Here is a 26,779-nt window from a genome sequence, read left to right as displayed (position 1 = left end):
ATATTTTTTGGACCAATTAGGTGAAATTAAATTATTTATGTGGCACACCTGATGATCTCTTAAGGTACACTAATATGCTGCGGCTAATTGGTTGGGGATCACTGCTCTAAATAATAACAACAACATGACGTCAGCTATGGTGAAATGAACTATGTCATTGCAAACTATACAGTATGCCACTCCTCAGGGCAGTATGGTTCTGCACAATAGACACACAGATTAAAACAGGAGTTGAGAACATTCAGATTTTTTTAAATGGCATATAAAAATAAACTAATGATGCAAATTGGTTGTTAATATTCCCCACAGTCAATCACGTAGTATATTCCCTAATCTGCACGATTGGAGTTTTGTAGAAATGTGGAAAAAAAAAGGTATCTGAAAAATAATGCACATTTGTGTGTGTGTGTGTGTGTGTGTGTGTGTGTGTGTGTGTGTGTGTATATATGTATATATATATAAACATTTATATTTTTATAAAAGATGATAATGATGATAAAACAAAGCATTAGTTTGGACTGTCTGTGAAAAGATATGCACTGCCATCCGGTGGCTGGTTGTGTTATTGCATCTTGTTTGGGCCTGGGGATTGCCAACTATTTTTCAGGGGGAGTATTTGTCACCTTTTATAGAAAAAATAAAACTGTTGAATTAATTAACCACACAATTTGTTCTCCCATTGATGTTTTTCCCTCCTCAGAACATTGGGAAGAAAATGTCCTGCCAACAGTTTATTGGTAATCTAGATGGCCTCAACAATGGCAAAGACTTTCCCAAAGACTTACTGAAGGTACACATATTTTCCTAAAGCTAGTGTTATGTGTGCCGATAATTTCAGTTTCTTGTCCTGCAAAGGTCTTATACAACTCCATCAAGAACGAGAAGCTTGAGTGGGCTGTGTGAGTATGCTTTTTTCTCTGCTCAAATTGTTCAATACGTGTGTCTCATGTTCATCTGAGTGTTTTTTGCTGTGTGCAGTGAAGAAGAAGAGCTAAGGAAAAGCCTGTCAGAGCTTGTGGAGGAACAGTGTGAGGGCGGGAGTAAACGTGTTGCCAGGGTAACGGACAGCAATAACCCTTTCATCGCCATCCCCATCCTCCTCAATGCCGTAACCTACAAACACGGAGTGCTAACTCGGAAAAGCCACGCTGATATGGATGGCAAAAGGAGTGAGTTCATAAACTCACTGACATCTTACATGTTTTATAATATCATATGGTTTTGATGTAAAACGTGAATCCCGCTCAAATTTGCCCTTTCCAGCCCCAAGGGGTCGCCGTGGTTGGAAGAAGTTTTATGCCGTTCTCAAGGGGATGATCTTATATCTCCAGAAGGTACTGTGTCCTTGATGTTGTTGCTATAGAAACACACATGCACCATGGGCTGGTACTGATGCTGCTCCAGTAGTTGCACTGCGCCGTGAGTGATGTTGGCAAGTGTAGTTTGTGTTGTCTCCCTCTGCTGGGAGTAAGGCTGTAGCACATGAGAGGTAAAAATGTTACCTTTTTTTTAAACCATGATGCAGTGTTACTATTACTGCTACATTGGGTGTAATTGTCACATGGTGCTTCAATATTTGTACAGGACATTCATATATACACATTACATATAATAATCATATTTTTTCATTATTAAATGTTAGCTTTGGCATTCACAGCACAAAAGGAAATATAACACAATTTCCTCATTCAGGATGAATATAAGCCGGATGCTGACATTTCAGAGGTGGATCTGAAGAACGCTGTGCGGATCAACCACGCTTTAGCCACCCGTGCCACCGACTACAGCAAGCGAGCCAACGTACTCAAGCTCAAAACCTCTGACTGGAGAGTTTTTCTGCTGCAAGCGCCGTGCGTCGACTTCTTTGCCTCTCTGCAATTTGGAATCAGACATCCTCATGCTGTTTCTTCTCTTCAGGGACGAGGAGGAGATGATGTCGTGGATCTTCCGGATAAATCTGGTGGCAGCACTCTTCTCCGCTCCAGCCTTCCCTGCTGCTATTGGCTCCATGAAGAAATTTTGTCGTCCCATTTTGCCATCTTCATCTACGAGACTAAATCAGGTATTGTAAAGCAAATTGACATTAAATACTTTCACAATACAGTTAAAGCCACCAATAGCCTCCATTCAGACCCTTGTTTACATTATATCTGTACGTATTCTATTTGTGTGCACACCCGTCTGATTGGCTGTTTCGGCGGTCTTCTGTTTTTTTGCCTGGGCTGTGATTGGTGCAGCAGGAGCAGCTGCTGAGTCACGAGAACAAGCTAAAGCAGATGAGCCTGGAGCTGGAAGAGCACCGGAAAAACCCGCCCTCAGCTGACCCCAAAAACCGCGAGTGGGAGGAGTATCGGCTCAAAGAGCACTACCTCACATACGAGGTATACTCATTACTACGTCCACCATTTATTGTGTCATGTGTTATCAATTTATGGACAGCTTAATGTATATCAGATTTTTAAATACCACAATATTAGGTACACTTGCACAATCGAATAAGATCCAATATAATAAAATCATAAAATCTAATGTGTTTATTTCAGAGTTGTACTGAGAAATGTTTTACTTTTATGGTACATTAAATACTTGTAATCAAAAACAAACTACAACCACAATAAGAGACATAAGACCTAATCTACTACGATCCAAATACCATGCGCTAAACAGCATGTACAACCACACCAACATACAAAAGACCTAATATACTAAGATCCAAATACCACGCGCTAAACAGTGTGTGCAAACAATACAATTGTGTATACTATTAGTGGGCGAGTTGCGTGTGATCTACTCAGACTGCGTGTACAACTAGTGCAGATCGTTTAAATTAGGTTTTTGTGTTTACTACATGGCCAATACTCATTTACTGCAAATACTCATTTACTGCACATCATGTTATCACCTGTGGCATCAATATTTTTCATATATATATATATATAAAAGACTAACATCATTAAAAAAAACAGCAACAGACACCAAAACGCATCAATTTAATCAGCCCCTTAAGTCATCCAGCAGCTCTAAAATTATGAAATTATATTGGTTGATATTAGGGATGTCCGATAATGTCTTTTTGCCGATATCCGATATTCCGGTATTGTCCAACTTTTAATTATCGATACCGATATCAACCGATACCGATATCAACCGATACCGTTATATACAGTCGTGGAATTAACACATTATTATGCCTAATTTGGACAGCCAGGTATGGTGAAGATAAGGTCCTTTTTAAAAAAATTAATAAAATAAAATAAGATAAATAAATGTAAAACATTTTCTTGAATAAAAAAGAAAGTAAAACAATATAAAAACAGTTACATGGAAACTAGTAATTAATGAAAATGAGTCAAATTAACTGTTAAAGGTTAGTACTATTAGTGGAACAGCAGCACGCACAATCATGTGTGCTTACGGACTGTATCCCTTGCAGACTGTATTGACATATATTGATATATAATGTAGGAACCATAATATTAATAACAGAAAGAAACAAACCTTTTGTGTGAATGAGTGTAAATGAGGGAGGGAGGTTTTTTTGGGTTGGTGCACTAATTGTAAGTGTATCTTGTGTTTTTTATGTTGATTTAATAAAAAAAAACAAAAAAAAAACGATACCGATAATAAAAAAAAACGATACTGATAATTTCCGATATTACATTTTAAAGCATTTATCGGACATCTCTAGTTGATATTGAATGAACGATATGTCTAATATTTTTATTTTAGACAGTCCATATATGTTGACAAGCATATGTAGGATGGTGCTGCAGGGCGATCGCCTCTTTTCTCACAGTTATCGCTGCACAACTGCCAGCTTGCACGTTCTTTTGTCTTTTTGCACGATTTGAGTGAAGATGGAAGTGCTCTTATACCCAGTAAAAACAAAGGTTTATCTCTTCCGTCCATTGACTAACAAATCAAAAAAAGAAAAAGTACTATTTGAATTACATACTTTTTTCAGAAGGAAATAATTCAATGTTTCCCGTACAACTCTATTACGGATATGGTTGCAGGGGAGGGTTAGATGATGATAATTTGCTAAATTGGCCATGATGCATGTGTATTTCATTTTTTGGGGACGCTGTGGTAGACAAAAAGTAAACTAAAAACATGAAAAGCAAAACACGTTTTAGAATAGAATGCAACTTTTTGTTTATTTTTATTTCAGAAGTGCCTTTGAGAAGATGTGAAGGGGCCACAGCAGCACTTACTGATTGTTGAAAAGAGTGTGTTTTAATTTGAGAGTCCCCAGTAAGACTAGATAAAGTTGCTACATATGTCCCTAGTTGCTTTTTTGCTAAACAGACTCTAGAGGGGTTTGAATACTGGCTAAATATATATAGGTACTTTAATCTTTAATCTTTAATATTACTAAGTTGGAAACATTGATCCCTCCTGCTACATCCCCTTATTCTCTGGTATTCAAAGAGTGTTAAGAAGCAGAGCGACAATGTCGTCTACTGTACGCAGTTGGAACAGGTTACATTCACACACAGTCACATTAGTGCAGTGCTTCTCATATTGCGGGGCTGCGGGAGGAATTGTTTAGTGTTAGAGAGGCCTTGAGAGGCAGGGGGACTTCCAGTAGTAACGTCTTTTTTCTTGCTTGAACAATACGTCTACCTACAGCTAGGGTGCAGCAGTGCTTGAATTACAGCGATGAACAGGCAATGTGACAAATTATACTTGTAGGTTTACCATGAATAATATATATATATATTGTTCATAAGTAGAATAAGGTTTTTAATTAAAGTAAATGCTAGTCAACAACTAGCTTGACATATACAGAGAATTAATATGTATGATCAGGTTCTCAATAGTAGTACAATTTGGAGAGAAAGTAACAGTGACAGAAAGTAATGGAGAACCAGTGCATCCGTGTGTTTATGAACCAGGGCACCAAATCTATTTGTGGCGCTCCAAGTTTAGTTGTGGCAGACAAATGCATGTGTATCGCATTAGGTGTGCATGAAAAATGTATTTTGTATTCTACTAATGTGCGATTTGCTATTAGTCTGGACACTTTGTGGTCAAAACCAAGGTTAATACATTGTGTTCAAACAACGCAGTCCAGCATCTCACCTTGTACCCTGTACCAACCCCCCTTCCCACCTCTCTTTTCATGACGAGCAGAAGACTCGCTATGAGACGTACATCAGCCTCCTTCAGGCCAAAATCCGCACTGAGACAGACGATCTAGAGAAGATTGAGGCCAGCGTGGTGGGTGGCCTGTTGATGGAGGGCACTCTGGCCGGCCACCTCCGCAAGACGCAGTCCTCGCCGTCCATCAGTCATGAGGCTCACAGCGGCTTAAATGGGAGGGGCGCCGGATGCACTGCCCCGGGACAGATGAGCTGAGGGGACGGGGAGGAGGGGGTCACATGGACCACACCCTTCCAAGCAACATCCCTTGAAGCCAAAACCAGTGTCATGGTTTTCGGTCTGTCCTTTAATGGTTCGAATCAGAATCCTTCCTAGAATTTATCCCCCTGGTGATAAGTTTCCGAAAGCAATAGATGATGAAGACCTGCCATGACTGCCCCCCCCTCACTACTATTGCACATTTTAAAATGATCGGAACTGTGATCACTATTTATAACGTCATCAGTATTATTTTCTCGGACGCTGTTGTCTTTAGCTGTGTTTACTTTGGGCGAGAGAAAAGTATATATATGTGTTAGTCAGACAAATGTGTGCGATGGAGGAAATGGTACTACTGTAGCATTTTGTTTACACACTCACCTTTGGACCTATCATTGTGGTGCAGTGCGATTAGCAGCCATCTTTGTTACAGAAACTCACAAAGAACCTCTCAGAAGGGACCGTGCCATGTAGAGCATATTTATTTATTTATTTAATTCCTTACAAATAACCTGTATTGGCTCTCGCTGTTTTTACAACCATCTCTTTGCACACACATACACACACACACACATACACACACACACACATACACACAGAGGAACAGTTCTCTGGAGGAACTCGGGGTTGAGTGCCTTACTTACGGCACCTTGAGACCAGCTAGTGAGCAAAAAAAGAACTTGAATCGAAACGGTCCTGGATCAGAGCTCATCTCTGTCATTTGTAAGCTACCGTTACCCCAAACACGGACGGACACGTGTTGAAATAGTCCGTTTGTTTCCACCGTCTCAAAGACAAAATCATCAAGCACTGTGCCGTGTTCGGCTGGAACTACCGCCATGCTCTTTTTGAAGGGTTGGATTTCATTACGGAGGAAGCATATCAATACCATTTTTTTTTAAATTATATATTCTTTTTTACACCCCCACAATTGATTTAAAATAAAACAATCAAGATGTGATTCAAGTGCAGATTCAAAGTTGTAATTGAAGAGGTCTTACGGCAATTTGACTCCTTGACTTTTAGGGCTCAAAAGTATTTGGACAATTGAAGTAATTGTCATATTTTTGCCTGCCTGAAGTCTGACTAGGCTCCATGACCATATTAGGAGGTTCCTCCTTGGAGATGCCTTGCTAGTCCTTGACTGCAGTTTCCACTGCACCACGATGGACGCAGTTGTATCTCGTATGTGACCATGATCAGAGCCTATAGACCAGGGGTTTAAAACTTGTGGCTCATGTTTTGTGGCCCTCTTCTTGACTTCTTAGCAGCTAATAGGTAAACTTATTTTGGCAATCTCACACTAACTACAATACCACACATTGGGCAACACAAAGAGCAAAGCGGAAGTTTCTCTGACTATCTCCCGGGGAACTCATCAGTGTCAAAATATACAATTTTTACAGTCAATTTTACATTTATATTGAATTACAGCCTACCATAGCTAAGGGGTACTATAGCTACTGTTAGAAGTAGTTAAGTGCAGTTTAGTTAAATTTAGTCACATGGTTAAAACGTGATTCTGAAGTTATTACATAGTGCGGCCTAGCCTCACACATACTCTCCCAGCTAAATGGAGTTTGATGTACAGTAGATCTTTACATCATCAACAAACATTAGTGACAGCATTGCATTAGAAGCCATGCATGCTGGTACCAAACCTCCAACATGCTTTGGATCATCAGCTCTTTCTTTTCATTTCCACACTTTTCTAGTCCCATAATTACTGATGAAAGTGATCAATACTAGCAAGTAAGACCTGATGTTTTGGGAGGATGTTTCAGGGTTCACTGTGATATTTGCTGAGCCAACTAATGCCGAGGATGCTTGTAACTCAAAGTTTTTGCTTGCACCTAAAGCAAAACAATTACCGTATTTTTCGGACTATAAGTCGCTCCGGAGTATAAGTCGCACCGGCCGAAAATGCATAATAAAGAAGGAAAAAAACATATATTAGTCGCACTGGAGTATAAGTCGCATTTTTGGGGTAAATTTATTTGATAAAACCCAACACCAAGAATAGACATTTGAAAAGCAATTTAAAATAAATAAAGAATAGTGAACAACAGGCTGAATAAGTGTATGTTATATGACGCATAAATAACCAACTGAGAATGTGCCTGGTATGTTAACGTAACATATTATGGTAAGAGTCATTCAAATAACTATAACATATAGAACATGCTATACGTTTACCAAAGAATCTGTCACTCCTAATCGCTAAATCCGATGGAATCTTATACGTCTAGTCTCTTACGTGAATGAGCTAAATAATATTATTTGATATTTTACGGTAATGTGTTAATAATTTCACACATAAGTCGCTCCTGAGTATAAGTCGCACCCCCGGCCAAACTATAAAAAAAACTGCGACTTATAGTCTGAAAAATACGGTAGCCAATAGACTTATCTTAAAAGACTCTTAAGTTGAGGTACTTGCATGTTAACAATAGTTTGCAACATTCAAATAACTTCTTCAATAAAATTTTAAATACTAATGATTGTCACACACACACTAGGTGTGGTGAAACTTGTCCTCTGCATTTGACCCATCCCCTTGTTCACCCCCTGGGAGGTGAGGGGAGCAGTGAGCAGCAGCGGGAATCAGCCAGAATATTATTTTATTTTTATGATGCCAGGAAGTGTTTTTTTTTAGTTACTAAAGAAAGTAATATCCACTACCAAATACCTTTTTGTGAAACCTCTTAAATTAAAGCCGAAAGTCGACTTTTTGTTCACCTCAGTGTTAATGGTACACAGAGTCAAACCAGGAAGAGCATCGGGTGTAAAAACTAAGATGAAAACAATTATGCGATATATAAATACATTTAGAAAACTGTTTAGGATTTACAAAGTATTTCTCAGCTGACTTTGTTCACCAAACTATCACAGGGCCCGGCTTGATGGACCCATTGTGGTGCATCGAGCCTACATCCCTAAAACCGCATATGTGCGTCGGCATGCTATCTTCTTGTGACATGTTGATCCTGTAGGTTGCAAAGAAGACGTCGATGTAGCAGAACATGCTGTTTATGAGGTACAAACAATGCAGACATCATTTAAACTTCAACACAAATGCAGCACCCATCCTCTCCACAAGAATATTCCGCCACATCTCTGATGGCGTCTTTGGGCAAGCGTACAGCAGCAGGACTCGCTGCACCAACACAAATAAAACTGGGATGCAGCAGAAAAACAACATTCTCCATGTGGGTCAGCGTGAGCGTTACGAAAGACGTTCTCGGAAGACAATGGTTTGCTTTTCTCAGTAAGGCCCGGAAGGCAAACATTTAGCGGATATTTAACAAAGTATCGCTTTAAGGCTTGTTTTCTGGGAGCTCGCATAACGTCAGGACATTGGAGTTCGGGTACCGTTGTTTATCAGCACCTTATTGATCCCACCTAAATCCACACCTTTTTGCTGGTTCTTCGTCTTTTGCGACACAACTGTAGAGCTTTGGGGGGAAAATCCTGTTTAAAATCATTTGGAAATCCTAAAAGGACAAAAGTTGTATCATATCAGGATTAATAACTTCTTTTTTTTTTCCAGACTTCCCCTTGTAGTCCCTTTGGCTGTTGTTGTACTGACCAATGTTCCCAATATTCTAGGGTAGGCCTGTGCTGTAAAATAGGACTGTGACAAAAATATTTGTTATGTTTTATTGGGGGGGGGGGAGACAACTTCTGCACTTTGATGTCAGCATTACACCTGTTATTTTGTTTGTATATTTGAATCGTCTTTTTTTTTTTTTTTTTTTGGTTCATACAGTGTAAAGGACATATTTACTGAATATTTAGTCTGTGCTTCATGAAATAATAAGCTTTTATAGAGAGAATTGTAGTTGTGATTTATTAACATGTTGGAAACAGCACCTAAACCATGTGCAGTGCCAATGACATCACTGATGCACATATTTCTTTGTACTCTATATTAAAGGCTTTTTAGAAGAATACAACTGGAAGTGTCATTACTATCATTATTATTATTAAAGTAATTATTTAATGGGTTTAATGGTATACCACCAATACCACATTTCATATATACACACTTTGTTTTTGTACTGCACATGCATCAGGTACATTTGTAAACAATCATAAAAAATAAAAAAAATCCTGCGTATTATTTATGCACCAGCAAATATTTTGTATAAGCAAGCATATATTTGGCTATGAATTATAATATAAAGGCAAATATTCTGACTTGACCTTTGACCACTAATGCATGTCATGTTACCAATTGTCATTGTCGAGGAAATCATACATTTTCATTTATCAATTAAAAGAGAAGCGATATAACTACGGTACAAGTAATTTAAACAAATATAATATTTTAGGTCAATTGCGTTATTTTAATTTAATGTATCATTTGCTCTTTGAAAATAGTAAATAAATAAACCTATAACACATTGAAAAGTACACCGGGTCGCAGGGGCAGCAGCTATCTATATTTATATATATATATATATATATATATATATATATATATATATATATATATATATATATATATATATATATATATATATATATATATATATATATATATATATATATATATATATATATATATATAAACATATATATACATATGTTGATGTATCGTTATGCATTATTTTTAATTCACAAAAAAATAGTTGCTGCTGTGGTAATCATGATAATGTTTTTTTTTTATTATTCAAGATGCAGCTTGATGTTTTCCTGCACTGTGTAATGACAGCTAGGTGAGATGAGACAAAAACAATCAGAGCACACTGTTCAGTATCATGGCCACTCCAATCCTCAGGCACATTACTGTGCTGGATTAACAGAGTGTACAAATGACTATTAGGGTATTATTTGATGTATAAATGGCTATCATAATGTCAAAAAAAATATTAATAGGTTTTCTTGTGCTGTAGCTAGGACAATTCGATTTATAATCAATAATTGATACTTTGCGGGAATTATTTTTACAGCAGTCAGGAACCAATTAACAGCGATAAACAAGCATTTATTATACATCAGTATCTTTGGAATACATATGCAGTATTTGTTGACAATTTGTAAGATGCACATCACATCTTTCTTTCTTATAAGCGTACTAGATATTTAGTTATTCATTTGTATAGTTGTATCATACAGACGAGCAAGCCAAGGATGTCATGTATATTATAATTCATGATGGTGCCTTTACTCACCGTAGGAGTTATATTGTTCACAATCACAGACGCAAAAATTGTTAGTGTTAAAACCTTGAACATTTCATTTTCTGTTATTCAAATGTACACTAATTTAATAAAGTCAAACTTATCTTAGATTGTTTGAAATTAAACTACTGATAATTATTTGTTGCTACTTTTACATGTACTTTTATGTTTCGCTTCTCACAATGCCTTAAATGCCTAACTAGTTAGCTTTAATTTTTGTAAAAAATATTTTCACTGCCTATTAAGTCTCAAAGGAGCCATATGTAATAATTTAATGTCATTAAATGGCCCTGATATGTCAAAAGGCATTAATAAATTGTGTTATTTTCGAATACCTTTATAACTGATAATGGTAGTTCAGCCGGGATAAGCTCATTTAAAAATTAGATTTACAGCCCAGAAATGTTGTTATTGTTTTCATTTCGATGCCCCGCCCTCCACCGTTTAACCAATTAGAGAGTCTGTGAGTGTGTCACATCCAGGTTGCCAGTTACGCACCGCCCTCTTAGTCGAGCTACTGCTACTGGTAAAGTTACTAAACATGCCAGACCTTAGTAAATCTAAAAGGCGTCAAGATTCTGAACTTTTTCATGATAAAGCCAGGAACAAAACAAGGATTTGTATCGCGGATGCCTTTGAAAGATGGAGACGATTGAAGGCAGAGAATATTTATTCATCAGACGCCAAACTTGCTAATTTCCTCCTTGATATCCAAGTAAGGCATTTACGTTTTAATTAATGGAAACGGACATTCGTATGTAAACTATATTGTCCAATACAGTCTATGATCTTGTCTAACAAAGCTAGTATGTTCGTACAACGAATGCTTAGCATGCTAGCCCCGTCAACGACACATCGACATACAGGCTAAGGGGGGAAATATATGCCCGTTAGCCTGTATGTCGATGTGTCATACAACTAACAGGGCAAAATATATATTCGACAAATAAAACCTATGTGGGTATGGGTAGCGTCAGTGCCTATTTCGTTCTCAATATGCTGATACGCTGAGGAAATGTGTTCCAACATTAGCACGACTAATTGCGCTTTCTGGTACTGTATGTGCATCAGGCACATATGGAGTGGTATTTGCTTGGCACAATATAATGCATTACATGTAATCATTTTCTACTTTGGTAGTAGGCCATATGATTAATGCGTAACGCGGTTTTTGCGTAACATGGGTTGACTCATAGAATCACACTGAAAGATGGTGATGTGCGTACATGGAAGAGAATGCAGTGCGTCAGGTCGGATGCAACATAGGGCTATGCTGAATGAAATGTGGCGGTAATTTTACTGTTGGCCTTGGCTTGCCATCAAAGTAGGCCTATGCAATATATTATATATTATATATTATTATATATAACCATCTTGATGGTGGTCCGTGTGGTCAAACTAGGCATTTTAGCAAGGTAATGCCAACAATCTGTCCCGACTCCCGACGAAAATATTGCTGCGTTACTTTACAAATACATTTGGCTAAACGACATCAGTAAAATGTGGCATAACATCTTGCAAGAAGCATAAACAAGAGAAACCTTCAGCGTAGGACTCGTCGATTGCCATTTGAAGTTCCTTGGAGTAGGATTTGGATTCGGCTGCGTATCTGGCAACCTCACTCATGGAGAGTGTGATTGCAGTACCATTTCTAGCCACATTACTACATATGCCAACTTTAAGACAGAAATAACATTTAATAGAGTTTAACTTTATAGTATATAATAATAAACACATTTATATTACTTGATTTGTCCTACTGCTGACTAGATTAAAGATTAAAAAATATGAGCAAAAACTGAGTGTGCAATAACAATGATAAATAATGATTTATCATTAAAAAGATTAACAATGTGAGAAACAATTCTGAATGCATATACAGTCCCTAAAAGTGCTAATATTGCACAATTGCCAAGTTTCAAGGCCAGAAAAGGTCACATAATTTCATAATGACATATTTTTGTTTAAACATTTTTTTCCCCCTTTAGCTCTAAATATGTAGAACAACCATTTTGTATGTAAAAGCACATGTGAAATGTCAATACATTAAAGGCCTACTGAAATGAATTTTTTTTTATTCAAACGGGGATAGCAGATCCATTCTATGTGTCATACTTGATCATTTTGCGATATTGCCATATTTTTGCTGAAAGGATTTAGTAGAGAACATCGACGATAAAGTTCGCAACTTTTGGTCGCTGATAAAAAAAGCCTTGCCTGTACCGGAAGTAGCGTGACGTCGCAGGTTGAAGGGCTCCTCACATTTCCCCATTGTTTACACCAGCAGCGAGAGCGATTCGGACCGAAAGAGCGACGATTACCCCATTAATTTGAGCGAGGATGAAAGATTTGTGGATGAGGGACGTGAGAATGAAGGACTAGAGTGCATTGCAGGACGTATCTTTTTTCGCTCTGACCGTAACTTAGGTAAAAGGGCTCATTGGATTCCACACTTTCTCCTTTTTCTATTGTGGATCACGGATTTGTATTTTAAACCACCTCGGATACTATATCCTCTTGAAAATGAGAGTCGAGAACGCGAAATGGACATTTACAGTGACTTTTATCTCCACGCCAATACATCAGTGAAGCACTTTAGCTACGGAGCTAACGTGATAGCATCGTGCTTAAATGCAGATAGAAACAAAAGAAATAAGCCCCTGACTGGAAGGATAGACAGAAGATCAACAATACTACTATCAGGAGACACCGAACCAAACACTGGACCTGTAACCACACGGTTAATGCTGTGCCGCCTGTCGAAGCCTAGCAATGATGTTGCTAACGACGCCATTGAAGCTAACTTAGCTACGGGACCTCGTCAGAGCTATGATAAAAACATTAGCGCTCCACCTACGCCAGCCCTTATCTGCTCATCAACACCTGTGCTCACCTGCGTTCCAGCGATCGACGGCGCGACGAAGGACTTCACCCGATCATCGATGCGGTCGGCGGCTAGCGTCGGATAGCTCGTCTGCTATCCAACTCAAAGTCCTCCTGGTTGTGTTGCTGCAGCCAGCCGCTAACACACCGATCCCACATACAGCTTTCTTCTTTGCAGTCTTCATTGTTCATTAAACAAATTGCAAAAGATTCACCAACACAGATGTCCAGAATACTGTGGAATTTTGCGATGAAAACAGAGCTGTTTGTATTGAGATACAATGTGTCCGAATACTTCCGCTTCAGCCATCGACGTCACGCGCAAACGTCATCATACATAGACGTTTTCAACCGGAAGTTTCCCGGGAAATTTAAAATTGCACTTTATAAGTTAACCCGGTCGTATTGGCATGTGTTGCAATGTTAAGATTTTATCATTGATATATAAACTATCAGACTGCGTGGTCTGTAGTAGTGGGTTTCAGTAGGCCTTTAATGACAGGGCGCTAGTATGGAATTTTAAAGCAAGCATATGACTAGCCCCTTCCTGCACCGTCACTGATACAAATGATGACAAATGTCCCCACACAATCTCATGGTTCTCTGAGACACGCAGCATTAGTGCTGGGCTTGTAAACAATTCAAATGGGATCAAATCCTGTTACGAGACATACAAATGTACATTTTAATTGTTATTTTACAAAGAAAAATTTAAATTCAACAATTTCCTTCTAATTAATTATTTTAGTACAAAACATGCATCAAAATAAATTCAACTTTGATTTTAAAAGTATACAAACATTTTTATATAAATAAAGTGTGGCAAATGTTGTATGGGGGTAAAGCCTCAAACTGTAAATTTGGTTTATAATAAAATGTGAACACATCGTCAGAAAGTTAAATATTTGAGTAAATCGCTGCATTTACACTCTAAAAAGCACAATTTGTTTGTATTGAAGAGTAAGATCAATTAACTTTGGCATGATATTATTTATTTATTACGTTTCTATACCAAATAACATCCATGTGGTGTTTGAGACAGGTGTTTGCAGTGACAGGAACACATGGAATGACCTTTTATTGCATGATTAATCATTTTTCAGACAACAAGACTCCCCCAAACATTAAAAACAAACAGCACTGTACAAAACAGCACACCTTTTTCCATTTTTTTTTTTGCCATCAACAGAAATTTAATAAGGTGGTGAATGGAGCGGTGGACACAAGCTTTGACGATGTTGAGATGTACAGGATGAGCTTGTGTCAAAGTCAAAGTAAGCACCATCGTCATGAATCAGGAAAGGCCATAATTCAACAGGAAATTTTCTCCAAATGGTGGGGAGAGCTTGAACTTACAAGTGGGTCATGATCACAGTTCTCAGACATTTTTTTTTTTTTTACCAACTTAAAAAAACACAAAAAAACCAATATCGGTGTATAGCACTACTTTATCATGCAGTAAACTTTCTGACACACAGACAAAATATACTTCAATAACTCAATACATCGCTGTCCAGCAATAGTCACAAAGCTTGTAATTTATCATCTTTGAATTAGATCCCTATCAAAAATAATATGCAGACTTGGAGTCTTCTTAATATATCTAAAGTGCAATGTACTTCTGGAAGTATAAATATACAAAGCAAAAGAAAAACGCAGTATGTTTTTCCTGTTTACATCGTGTTATATTTTCTTCTGAAAGGAGGAGCATCATATATAACAAACATTTACATATTTACTCTATATATGTATATATATATATACACACACATATATGTATACATATATACATACATACATACATATATGTACACACACACACAAAATATTTTTGAAAGGTACAACGTATTATCTCACATGGGATGGTAAAGGGCTTGAGGGAAAACATGGGATATATTCATTGTGCATTGTACCCATTAAACCTACACTTTCTTGAAATCTTTAAAACAACACATCAGCACAGTCTATCCCAGTGATGGACACAACCAAGACAAGCATCTCTGTGGGGGGTTTGTGAGGAGTCATGTGACCAGAGGCTGCTATTGGTGGTTAACCAGGAAGTCATGCATGGCCAGTGAGGGTCAAGAACGCCTGATAGAAGTTCGATGTTGTCCAGTTTTGGTATACAGGACACCAGCACAAGGTACTTGTTCGAGACCCATGCTGTAAATCTATGCAGAGGTTGGTATACCACAACAATACAGTGGAACCCGTTTAAGTAACCATGGCGATAGCATATTTACTTGGGACTTCAGCCAGCGACGTAAGGCGACAAAGGGATTCTATAAGTACATCGTTTTACTCAAATTGTGCAATTTTGTCAGACGTCTACCGCCTAAGAAGAAAAGCACCGGCTTTGAACATCAAGTATCAAGTTTTTAATAATGACGTTAGATACTACCACACATTTTCATAAAAGTTACCCCTTTGGATTTCAAATTAACAAAAAAGATTGGCCTTGTATGCTTATGTCAACTTAAGCAGGCACTTTTGAGTAAATAATAAATAATACATGGGTTCCACTGTACTGTAACAAGTGTGCATTTTATTGTGTTCTATGAGTATTACCAGGGGTTTCATATGGCCCTATTTGTCACGGTTTACCTGACACATGTAATGTGACGAATTTGGTAATCAAAACTACAACCAAGATGTATTTTAGCCGCCAAACGGCAGTAGCGTATCCTAAAATCTGTTCCCACTTTGACCACAGCGTCAGTTCCTATGTTGGCGCTTTCCAAAATTTTCAGCGGAATGCATTGCAAAATTACTCACCCCCCGCCCCGCCCCTTTCCTCTCACGCGAGAGCCACCCAGGAAGGGGGCTATATGAATCTCTTCCCTACTACAGGTGTGCTGAAAATAATCCATTCACATCTAAATCGAGAATCTTAAGTTTTTTTCAGATACTTTTAGATCATTTTCACAAATCAAACGTCGGCAGGCAAGGGGAGATTTTGTAACCTGTAATCTGTTTAAAAAAGGTTTTATGATTGTTTTTATATCAAATAATATATAGTGAGAATTGCTTTGAGTGGAGCATCGATTTTCAATCGAATTGTCACTCCAAGAATGAAAATCGAATCAAGAGTTGTTGTAAGATCCACATCCCTAATGAGTAGGCTTGATCTTATATTTGGTCATAGAAAAAAATCACATAGACACAGAAACAACTTATGTATGAAATCTAGATCCAATTGTGTCATTGGCGTCTTTAGGCCTTTCACTCAAACTCAGACTGACGTTCAACCTTTTCTGAAAAATCAAACAGGTTAATAACTTTTGCAGTCGAACAAAGTATTTCGTTTTTTTTAAGAATACTACACTGCTTGTATTTTGTACTGTGATTGGTTGGTACAGTAGAGACACGGGTCACTCGAGAATGGATTCTAAGGATAGAGGGCCTCATTTTACTGTAGAGACTTCCCAAACACTCCAAAAGCAACATGAGGCCTCCGCAGGGGGGGACGGCTGTGTGTGCGTGTGTTAGTGAGACCCCTAAGTGAGTGTATGCTAACGTGTCCACGTTTAAATTCTATGTATCAAATTCCACACGCTGATCCAACATACTTCTGAAGCTATGAGAAAACAAAACACTTCACATTGTTAAGCACATCATCATGCTTTTTGAATATCTATAAATCACTATGTACTATGTTTTAGTTCATACGTACAGTCGCGATCAAAAGTTTACATACACTTGTAAAGAACATAATGTCATGGCTGTCTTGAGTTTCCAATCATTTCTACAACTCTTATTTTTTGTGATAGAGTGATTGGAGCACATACTTGTTGGTAACAAAAAACATTCATGAAGCTTGGTTCTTTTATGAATTTATTATGAGTCTACTGAAAATGTGACCAAATCTGCTGGGTCAAAAGTATACATACAGAAATGTTAATATTTGGTTACATGTCCCTTGGCAAGTTTCACTGCAATAAGGCACTTTTGGTAGCCATCCACAAGCTTCTGGTTGAATTTTTGACCAGTCCTTGTTGGTTTTCTGACATGGACTTGTTTCTTCAGCATTGTCCACACGTTTAAGTCAAGACTTTGGGAAGGCCATTCTAAAACCTTAATTCTAGCCTGATTTAGCCATTCCTTTACCACTTTTGACGTGTATTTGGGGGTAATTGTCCTGTTGGAACACCCAACTGCGCCCAAGACCCAACCTCCGGGCTGATGATTGTAGGTTGTCCAGAAGAATTTGGAGGTAATCCTGCTTTATCATTGTCCCATTTAAAGCACCAGTTCTATTGGCAGCAAAACAGGCCCAAAGCATAATACTACCACCACCATGCTTGACGGTAGGCGTGGCGTTAAGTGCTGACTTAAACGTGTGGACAATGCTGAAGAAACAAGTCCATGTCAGAAAACCAACACATTTAGCTGAACTGCACCAATTTTGTCAAGAGGAGTGGTCAAAAATTCAACTAGTTGTGGATGGCTACCAAAAGTGCCTTATTGCAGTGAAACTTGCCAAGGGACATGTAACCAAATATTAACATTGCTGTATGTATACTTTTGACCCAGCAGATTTGGTCACATTTTCAGTAGACCCATAATAAATTCATAAAATAACCAAACTTCATGAATGTTTTTTGTGACCAACAAGTAGTAGAGTTGTGGAAATGATTGGAAACGCAAGACAGCCATGACATTATGTTCTTTACAAGTGTATGTAAACTTTTGATCGCGACTGTATGTGACACATGGAATATTGCACACTAATATGACTTGTCCCCACGTGGTCGGTGTCTGCAGCTCCGTCTGAGAGGGAGAAACCCGACACGATGTCGGACAAACACAACGGATATGAGAAGGAGAGTCAGAGGGACTAGAATGCATAAGTGACGTACAAGCGAGCAATGGAGCAACATTGGAGCGATAGCACCATATAGAGATATTTACCACCTTGGCCCTGCGCTCATGTAGAAAAGGACGCCTCGTTTCGTCGCCGCTATGCACTGGAAAAAAGGTCTCAACCGAGCCGACTTTGATTTTAAACATCCTGTACGTGTGCAACAAGTGGAGTATAGGCCGCCACACGAGCAGTTTGGCTTCCTCTTGGTGTCACTGCCTCACATCCACGAGGGTGTGGATCCTGGTCAGTGTGGAGTTTGTTTCTGCCTAACATAGCACTCGTAAAATGAAAGTGGACAGAGGTCGAGGGTCACGGACCATCCACGTGAGGACACGTAAACGAGTGGAGTGTATAAGGCACGGGTTGTAATGATGCAAGAGGATGCCTGCACTGAGCAGGCGTGTCTTTTTTTTTTTTTTAATATATATATATGTATATATATAATTTAATTCAATTTCACGCCTTTGCACTCCCCCCCAAGTGGACCTTTTAGCATTTGTAACGCTCCCACAAGGAAAAAAACAAAAAAACTAAACACAAATTCTCCCCACAGAAAACGTGGGTATCTTAATAAGGATCTTTTTACAGCTGATTCACAAAATCATAACTAGTACATCTAAGTTAGCACTTTTTTTTCTTTCGTTTCTATAGAGATGGGTCCTTATGATAAGCAGAGATATGGACTGTATCCCATTTGTTGGATGTGCATGTGATCTGCGTAAGAGCACACTTTTTTTTAAGGTCAAATTACATTTCTGTGCACAATATGAGCCTACAAGCATGCCAGGTTTTTTTTTTGTTGCATCGGATAACACTTGTAGCGCGCTTTTCATATTGGAATCTGCAATTTTGGTTGTAATACATGTTCTCTTGTGCCGATTTGTGGTTTTATAATATTAGCTGTGCAAAACATTCTGCTTTTTTTTTTTTTTTTTTTGTACTGAAATCAAGTAGATAACTGTGACAGTCCTGGATAGCAGCGCTTTACTGTGACATGGTAATATAACGTGGGTGACATCCAGGTGCCATGTGTGTGTGTGTGTGTGTGTGTGAGATGGGGGGCGCAGGGGGTGAGATCTTCTTTCTTGATATCAACTTTTGCCCCCTAAAGAAGTCAGTCGTCGTCGGCGTCGTCCGCGCCGTGCGGGCCTTCAGGCAGCAGTTCCGAGGCCCGTTTCTCTCGACTCCTCTCCTGGATCTTCCGCATCTCCTCCGCGTACTTGCAGAAGGTGTTGCCGAATTTGGACCAGACTTTGCAGGGAACCGTAATGGAGTTCCGGTAGGTGGGCTTGACCTCGCTGACCCGCATGAACACGCCGTACTTGTTGGAGCCCACGTCGAAGAAGAAGCGCTTGTTGTCCACGGTGAGCGAGGTGCCCTCCGGGAGCTCGGCGGGTTCCTCGTCCACGCCGTAGTCGTCGATGAGTTTCGCCAAGGCGTCGCGGAACTCGATCAGCCCTTGCGCCGGCAGCGCGATGGTCTGGCCTTGCGAGCTCCCCAGCCCGGGCCCCCGGTTGACGGTCTGCCGGATCCTCAGGAACCGCCCCCTCTGGTTCTCCTTCAGATCCATGTAATATTTCCGGTTCTCCCGCACCAAGAACTCGCTCTTCAGCGCCCGCCGCGGCTCGTCGTGCACCATGTCGGGGTTGCTCGGGCCCAGCTGGGCGTAATGTTCGATAAAGTCCCCGAGGTAGTCGCGGAACTCCACGGCCACCGACATGGAGAGCGTGAGGCGGCTCTTGTTCCCCCCCGCGCCGACCTCGGCTATCTTCAGGAAGCGTCCTTTCACGTTCTGCTTGACGTCGAGGTAGAAGCGCTTGTTCTGGATGTCGACCCGCTTGGAGGCGAGCTCCTCGGTGTCGTGCTGCAGCCGCGACACGGCGCCGGCGGGCAGCGAGCACGGGCCTGCGGTGGGCCCTCCGTGGTCACTGCCACTGTCTCTGTCCGCCATGATGCTGCCTCCCTGCGTTACCTTCCTTCCACCGTCTCTCCCTCCGCCTGCTGCGACCTCGACTGCCTGTCAAAGCGCTCCGTGGCTCTTATCGCGAGAAGAGAGCAGAGGAGGATGGGAAAATGAAGAAGAAGAAGAAGAAGAAGAAGGAAAAAAAAAAAGGAAAGTAAGCGGCGTCATTACTGTGGTTCTCCGCGAGCGGGCCGCGTTCAAGACGTTCACGGATTCCGCAACGTTTTGCAACGGGTCAGTCCTCAACGCGTCACGTGACTCCTTTGCGGCACACATTTACTAACTAGGCCAGGGGTCGGCAACCCAAAATGTTGAAAGAGCCATATTGGACCAAAAATACAAAAAACAAATCTGTCTGGAGCCGCAAAAAATTAAAAGCCATATTATATACAGATAGTATGTCATGAGATATACATTGAATTAAGAGGACTTAAAGGAAACTAAATGACCTCAATAAGGCTGCAGCTAACGATTATTTTTCTATCGATTAATCTATAGATTATTTTTTCGATTAATCGGTTAATCTATAGATTATTTTTTCGATTCATCTATAGATTATTTTTCCTTTTACCGATTATTTTTTATTTTATTTTATTTAAAATGAAGATGAACAAATAAAAGTAGGCCAGTTTTTTCAAAAGGCATGGCTTTTATTTACAAAAAAAAAAAGTATGGCCACTCAGTCAACATTGACAACAACATGACAAAATATTCTGTAACAATGTAAACATTTAAAACTTTTAACATTTAACAAAATTAAAAGTAGCTTATTTGCTTTTTAATGTGCAAATATAAAAGTAAACATCCAGTGCAAATCTTAATATTCTGCAATAGTATAAGCATTTCAAAAGTAAAAGTATTGCTTATTTTGCTTTAAAATGTGCAAAAATAAAGATAAACATCCAATACAAAAAAGTGCAAAACGAAATATTCTGTAACAAAAGTGTAAACATTTCAACAAAAGTGAAAGTATTGCTTATTTGCTAAAATGTGCAAAAATAAAGATAAACATCAATACAAAAAAGTGCCAATCTAAATATTCTGGAGGACTGTAAACATTAAAGGCCTACTGAAACCCACTACTACCGACCACGCAGTCTGATAGTTTATATATCAATGATGAAATCTTAACATTATAACACATGCCAATACGGCCGGGTTAACTTATAAAGTGACATTTTAAATTTGCCGCTAAACTTCCGGTTCGAAACGCCTCTGAGGATGACGTATGCGTGTGACGTAGCCCGGCGAACACGGGTATGCCTTCCACATTGAAGCCGATAAGAAAAAGCTCTGTTTTCATTTCATAATTCCACAGTATTCTGGACATCTGTGTTCGTGAATCTGTTTCAATCATGTTCATTGCATTATGGAGAAGGAAGCCAAGCAAGCAAAGAAGAAAGTTGTCGGTGCGAAATGGACGTATTTTTCGAACGTAGTCAGCCACAACAGTACACAGCCGGCGCTTCTTTGTTTACATTCCCGAAAGATGCAGTCAAGATGGAAGAACTCGGATAACAGAGACTCTAACCAGGAGGACTTTTGATTTGGATACACGGACGCCTGTAGAGAACTGGGACAACACACTCTTACCAGGATTACTTTGATTTGGATGACAAAGACGCAGACGTGCTACTGTGAGTATGCAGCTTTGGCTTTTTTTTGCGTATGTACGTAACTTTTTTTAAATATATAAGCTTTATGAACCTTGGGTTAGGTGAACGGTCTTTTGGGCTGAGTGATTGTGTGTGTTGATCATGTGTTTGAATTGTATTGGCGTGTTCTATGGAGCTAGGAGCTAGCAGAGGAGCTAGGAGCTAGCATAACACGTACCGTACCGTAAGTGCGCGTCACGTACGTAACTTTTTAAAAATATATAAGCTTTATGAACCTTGGGTTAGGTGAACGGTCTTTTGGGCTGAGTGATTGTGTGTGTTGATCAGGTGTTTGAATTGTATTGGCGTGTTCTATGGAGCTAGGAGCTAGCAGAGGAGCTAGGAGCTAGCATAACAAACACGCAGGTGTTATTATGCAGGATTAATTTGTGGCATATTAAATATAAGCCTGGTTGTGTTGTGGCTAATAGAGTATATATATGTCTTGTGTTTATTTACTGTTGTAGTCATTCCCAGCTGAATATCAGGTACCGTGAGTATGCAGCCTTGGCTGCTAAACATTCGATAACTTGACCGTATGTGCGCGTCACGTACGTAACTTTTTAAAAATATATAAGCTTTATGAACCTTGGGTTAGGTAAACGGTCTTTTGGGCTGAGTGATTGTGTGTGTTGATCAGGTGTTTGAATTGTATTGGCGTGTTCTATGGAGCTAGGAGCTAGCAGAGGAGCTAGGAGCTAGCATAACAAACACGCAGGTGTTTTTATGCAGGATTAATTTGTGGCATATTAAATATAAGCCTGGTTGTGTTGTGGCTAATAGAGTATATATATGTCTTGTGTTTATTTACTGTTGTAGTCATTCCCAGCTGAATATCAGGTCACCCCCGGCTCTCACAGCATCTTCCCTATCTGAATAGCTTCAACTCCCCACTAGTCCTTCACTTGCACTTTACTCATCCACAAATCTTTCATCCTCGCTCAAATTAATGGGGAAATTGTCGCTTTCTCGGTCCGAATCTCTCTCACTTCATGCGGCCATCATTGTAAACAATAGGGAACTTTGCGTATATGTTCAACTGACTACGTCACGCTACTTCCGGTAGGTGCAAGCCTTTTTTTTATCAGATACCAAAAGTTGCAATCTTTATCGTCGTTGTTCTATACTAAATCCTTTCAGCAAAAATATGGCAATATCGTGAAATGATCAAGTATGACACATAGAATAGATCTGCTATCCCCGTTTAAATAAAAAAAATTCATTTCAGTAGGCCTTTAAGTATTGCTTTTAAAATGTGCAAAATAAACATCCAGTCCAACACAGTACACAATAACCAATTCTACTCATTCCAGTGAGTGACTAACAGTTGTAATGAAGAAAGGTTAGCATGTCTACTTGCTTTGCTTCTTTTCTTGTTTACAATATTCCCAGCAGCTGAAAATAGGCGCTCAGAAGGGGTCGATGTGGCTGGAACTGAGAGCTAATTAGCCTTCACCTCAAGCCAGGACTGCGAGTGAGCTGAGCTGCAGTTTAAATTTCTAGTAGGTCAACGGGCTCATAGTGATGTTACTAGTAGTTGACTGGGAGGTGTTTATTATCATTTGGGGAGAGTCCACTGCCTGATGCTCACCTGCTAAACACCTATCTGCTCCACGCTGAAGCGCTGACTACATGCGCTCTGAATACGCACTGCTGATTGGCTGATAATGCTTCGTGTGTACCAATCAGATGGTTGTGTGGGTGGGACAATGCTGCGTGTGTACCAATCAGATGGTTGTATGGGTGGGACAATGCTGCGTGTGTACCAATCAGATGGTTGTGTGGGTGGGACAATGCTGCGTGCTGAGACAGAGGCAGCCGCAGAAGGAGCAAAGCAACTTGTTAAGACTTTAGCAGCTAAAGTTAGCTTTAGCTTAGAAACTCGTTCGGTACAACCCCGTACCGAACCGAAAGCCCCGTACCGAAACGGTTCAATACAAAACACATAACGTTACACCCCTAGCAGATACAAATGACACATTCATGTTTTTGTGTAATGATGACAACGTATGCTAACGCGGACGATTGACTAGTTGATGGTTGATGGTTTTCTTTTCAAATGTTCGTTCATAGCCGTTGTGCTGCTATGATAGGCCATTTACGCTCGACACAGTGTGCATACAACAACATTATTAGGCTGTGTATTGAAATACTCCCACACTTTTGACGACTTTTGGCGTGCGTTTTTCCCCTCGCTTGCACAGTCTGCTTTGCGCTCCGCCATGACGGTAGTGTGACGTAATTATGCGACGCGTCGACGCACAAAAACGGCGTCGACGTATTTACATAACCGATGACGTCGACTACGTCGACGCGTCGTTTCAGCCTTAGACCTCAAATATAGCTACAAATGAGGCATAATGATGCAATATGTACATATAGCTAGCCTAAATAGCATTTTAGCATCGATTAGCTTGCAGTCATGCAGTGACCAAATATGTCTGATTAGCACTCCACACAAGTCAATAACATCAACAAAACTCACCTTTGTGTATTCACGCACAACGTTAAAAGTTTGGTGGACAAAATGAGACAGAAAAAGAAGTGGCATAAAACACGTCCGAGAAAGTCGGAGAAAGTTATATATGTAAACAAACTGGGGTGAGTTCAAGGACCGCCAAAATTAGTAGGACAAAACGGCGCTCGCCAAATACTTGAATCAGTGAAGCATGTTTAATATAAACAGTGTGATTTCTAACAATTAGGGAGGTTTGTGTCATGTTTGTCCTCCTACAGAAACCATATTAAAACCAAAATATTTTTTTCCATTTTTCATACATTTTTGAAAAAGCTCCAGAGAGCCACTAGGGCGGCGCTAAAGAGCCGCATGCGGCTCTAGAGCCGCGGGTTGCCGACCCCCGAACTAGGCTGACCATATTGTGAAATCCCCAAAAGAGGACACATATATGCGTGCCAAGGCCGGGACTAGGTGAACATTTGCCAATGATACTCGAACTTGCTTTATAAATAATATATTTATTTAAATAAAGCATTTTTTCCTCCTCTGTTGACAGCAGTGTTGGGCGCTAGGAATTTTCAGAATGGGGTCCCAGGGACCCCATCAAGTCATAAAAATGGGGTCCCACAGTAAATTTTGGGGTCCCACTTTTTTTGTAAGTGTTGTGAAAACAAATGATAAACGTATGCATTATCCTGTTATATCTCACACTCTATATTGTGTTTTGGAAAAAGGTTGTCATAAACGTTACTTAATTCATTAAAAAAATAATAAAAAAAGAAAACAAATTTGTATACATATGTAAATGTATTCAGTTATAAACATTTATTCACTTTCTTCTTTCCTTCATGGATCTAAACTTTACCGCTGCTGGTAGTTTTTTCTATGTTTTTATTGAATAAGTTGTAGGTGTATTTATTTCAGTATAAAAGTGTAAAAAGTGTTTTGCTTGGGTCATGAAATGATGATAAAGGTGTGCCAGGGCATACATACATTTTATATTTAACGCTTAAATCTCTGGAGTATACATCAACTTCAGTTCTATCCCTCATTTCAAAATGTTTTAGTTTTTTTATGTTGTTTTTTTGTTTTTGTTTTTTTCTGCCCTTTTTTGTCAAACAAAACTATGTATTTAATGGCAAACACAACATATGCAAAATCTTCCACCAACAATATTTTTCTTAATGGAATATTGGATGTAAAGTAATCAGAACCCTGGATAGGTCAATAATTCATAATAACATTGATTTTGATTCAATATTATGTTTTGAGCAATGACAGTTTGAAAGAAAAAAAACAGTTTTGTTTTATTAGTCAACATTGCAACTATTTCTAAATTACATTTCACCTTTAAGCTTTTTTATTTCACTTTTGTTATGTTTTTGTTTATTTTAATAGTATTTTTAGAATGTGCTGTGGGCCTTTAAAACATTAGCTGTGGGCCGCACACTTTTGACACCCCTGCTATAGATAATAAAAAAATAAATCAGATAAATCTATGGATAAAAAGCAGAGCCTGGCGACGCATGCACGTTATCATAACTCTCTCGCTCTCTCTGTCTCTGCCCCTCCCTCACGAATGCTGCTGCGTGCGCACACCTTCACAGTTTGTTTTGTTTTTAAGCCATTCTTAACCCTGAACGTACATTGAAAATACACACAACCCTCTAAAACTCAAAATGCCGGACATTTGAGGCATTTAAGAAATTCCGCCCGGACAGCCCAAACAGCCCCGCAAAAGAGGACATGTCCGGAGAAAAGAGGACGTATGGTCAGTCTAACATATACTGTACATGTGTGCACGGATTGATTGACAGATGATGATAAGACAAGTGCAGGCTCATAACTTGAGAGTAAACGTTTTTTTTTTGTGTGTGTATGGGGAGTAAAGGAACATACTGGACTTACAAAGTTAAAAAGAAGTTAAAGTACTTATGATAGGTCTTAACTAGGGATGTCCGATAATGGCTTTTTGCCGATATCCAATATTCCAATATTGACCAAACCCTTAATTACAGATACCGATATCAACCGATACCGATATCAACCGATACCAATATATACAGTCATGGAATTAACACATTATTATGCCTAATTTGGACAACCAGGTATGGTGGAGATAAGGTCCTTTTTTTGAAAAATAAAATAAGATAAATAAATTAAAAACATTTTCTTGAATAAAAAAGAAAGTAAAACAATATAAAAACAGTTACATAGAAACTAGTAATTAATGAAAATGAGTCAAATTAACTGTTAAAGGTTAGTACTATTAGTGGACCAGCAGCACACACAATCATGTGTGCTTACGGACTGTATCCCTTGCAGACTGTATTGATATATATATTGATATATAATGTAGGAACCAGAATATTAATATCAGAAAGAAACAACCCTTTTGTGTGAATG

General features: G+C 39.1%; 2 protein-coding genes across 2 annotated transcripts in view; one reads left to right on the top strand and one right to left on the bottom strand.

The window, feature by feature from the left end:
• The window catches only part of psd2 (pleckstrin and Sec7 domain containing 2), a 95,598-nt gene extending 86,304 nt beyond the window's left edge, over nucleotides 1–9,294 (top strand). Inside the window, exons 8-15 of the mRNA XM_062045419.1 lie at nucleotides 701–790; nucleotides 856–899; nucleotides 979–1,169; nucleotides 1,264–1,334; nucleotides 1,693–1,850; nucleotides 1,918–2,062; nucleotides 2,238–2,381; nucleotides 5,137–9,294. Coding sequence (XP_061901403.1) covers nucleotides 701–790; nucleotides 856–899; nucleotides 979–1,169; nucleotides 1,264–1,334; nucleotides 1,693–1,850; nucleotides 1,918–2,062; nucleotides 2,238–2,381; nucleotides 5,137–5,361 — 1,068 coding nt within the window. The 3' untranslated portion in view covers nucleotides 5,362–9,294. The remainder of the gene's footprint in view (nucleotides 1–700; nucleotides 791–855; nucleotides 900–978; nucleotides 1,170–1,263; nucleotides 1,335–1,692; nucleotides 1,851–1,917; nucleotides 2,063–2,237; nucleotides 2,382–5,136) is intronic.
• Nucleotides 9,295–17,987: 8,693 nt separating this feature from the next.
• On the bottom strand, nucleotides 17,988–20,430 carry LOC133647940 (transcriptional activator protein Pur-alpha-like). Its single transcript, XM_062043702.1, has one exon. It carries the CDS (start codon nucleotides 20,246–20,248, stop codon nucleotides 19,412–19,414), a length of 837 nt encoding a protein of 278 aa, XP_061899686.1. The 5' UTR covers nucleotides 20,249–20,430; the 3' UTR covers nucleotides 17,988–19,411.
• Nucleotides 20,431–26,779: the final 6,349 nt, after the last annotated feature.

The sequence above is a fragment of the Entelurus aequoreus genome, linkage group LG04 (assembly GCF_033978785.1).
Source record: "Entelurus aequoreus isolate RoL-2023_Sb linkage group LG04, RoL_Eaeq_v1.1, whole genome shotgun sequence".
In the NCBI taxonomy this organism is placed as follows: domain Eukaryota; kingdom Metazoa; phylum Chordata; class Actinopteri; order Syngnathiformes; family Syngnathidae; genus Entelurus; species Entelurus aequoreus.
This window is presented reverse-complemented; position numbering and strand designations above follow the sequence as displayed.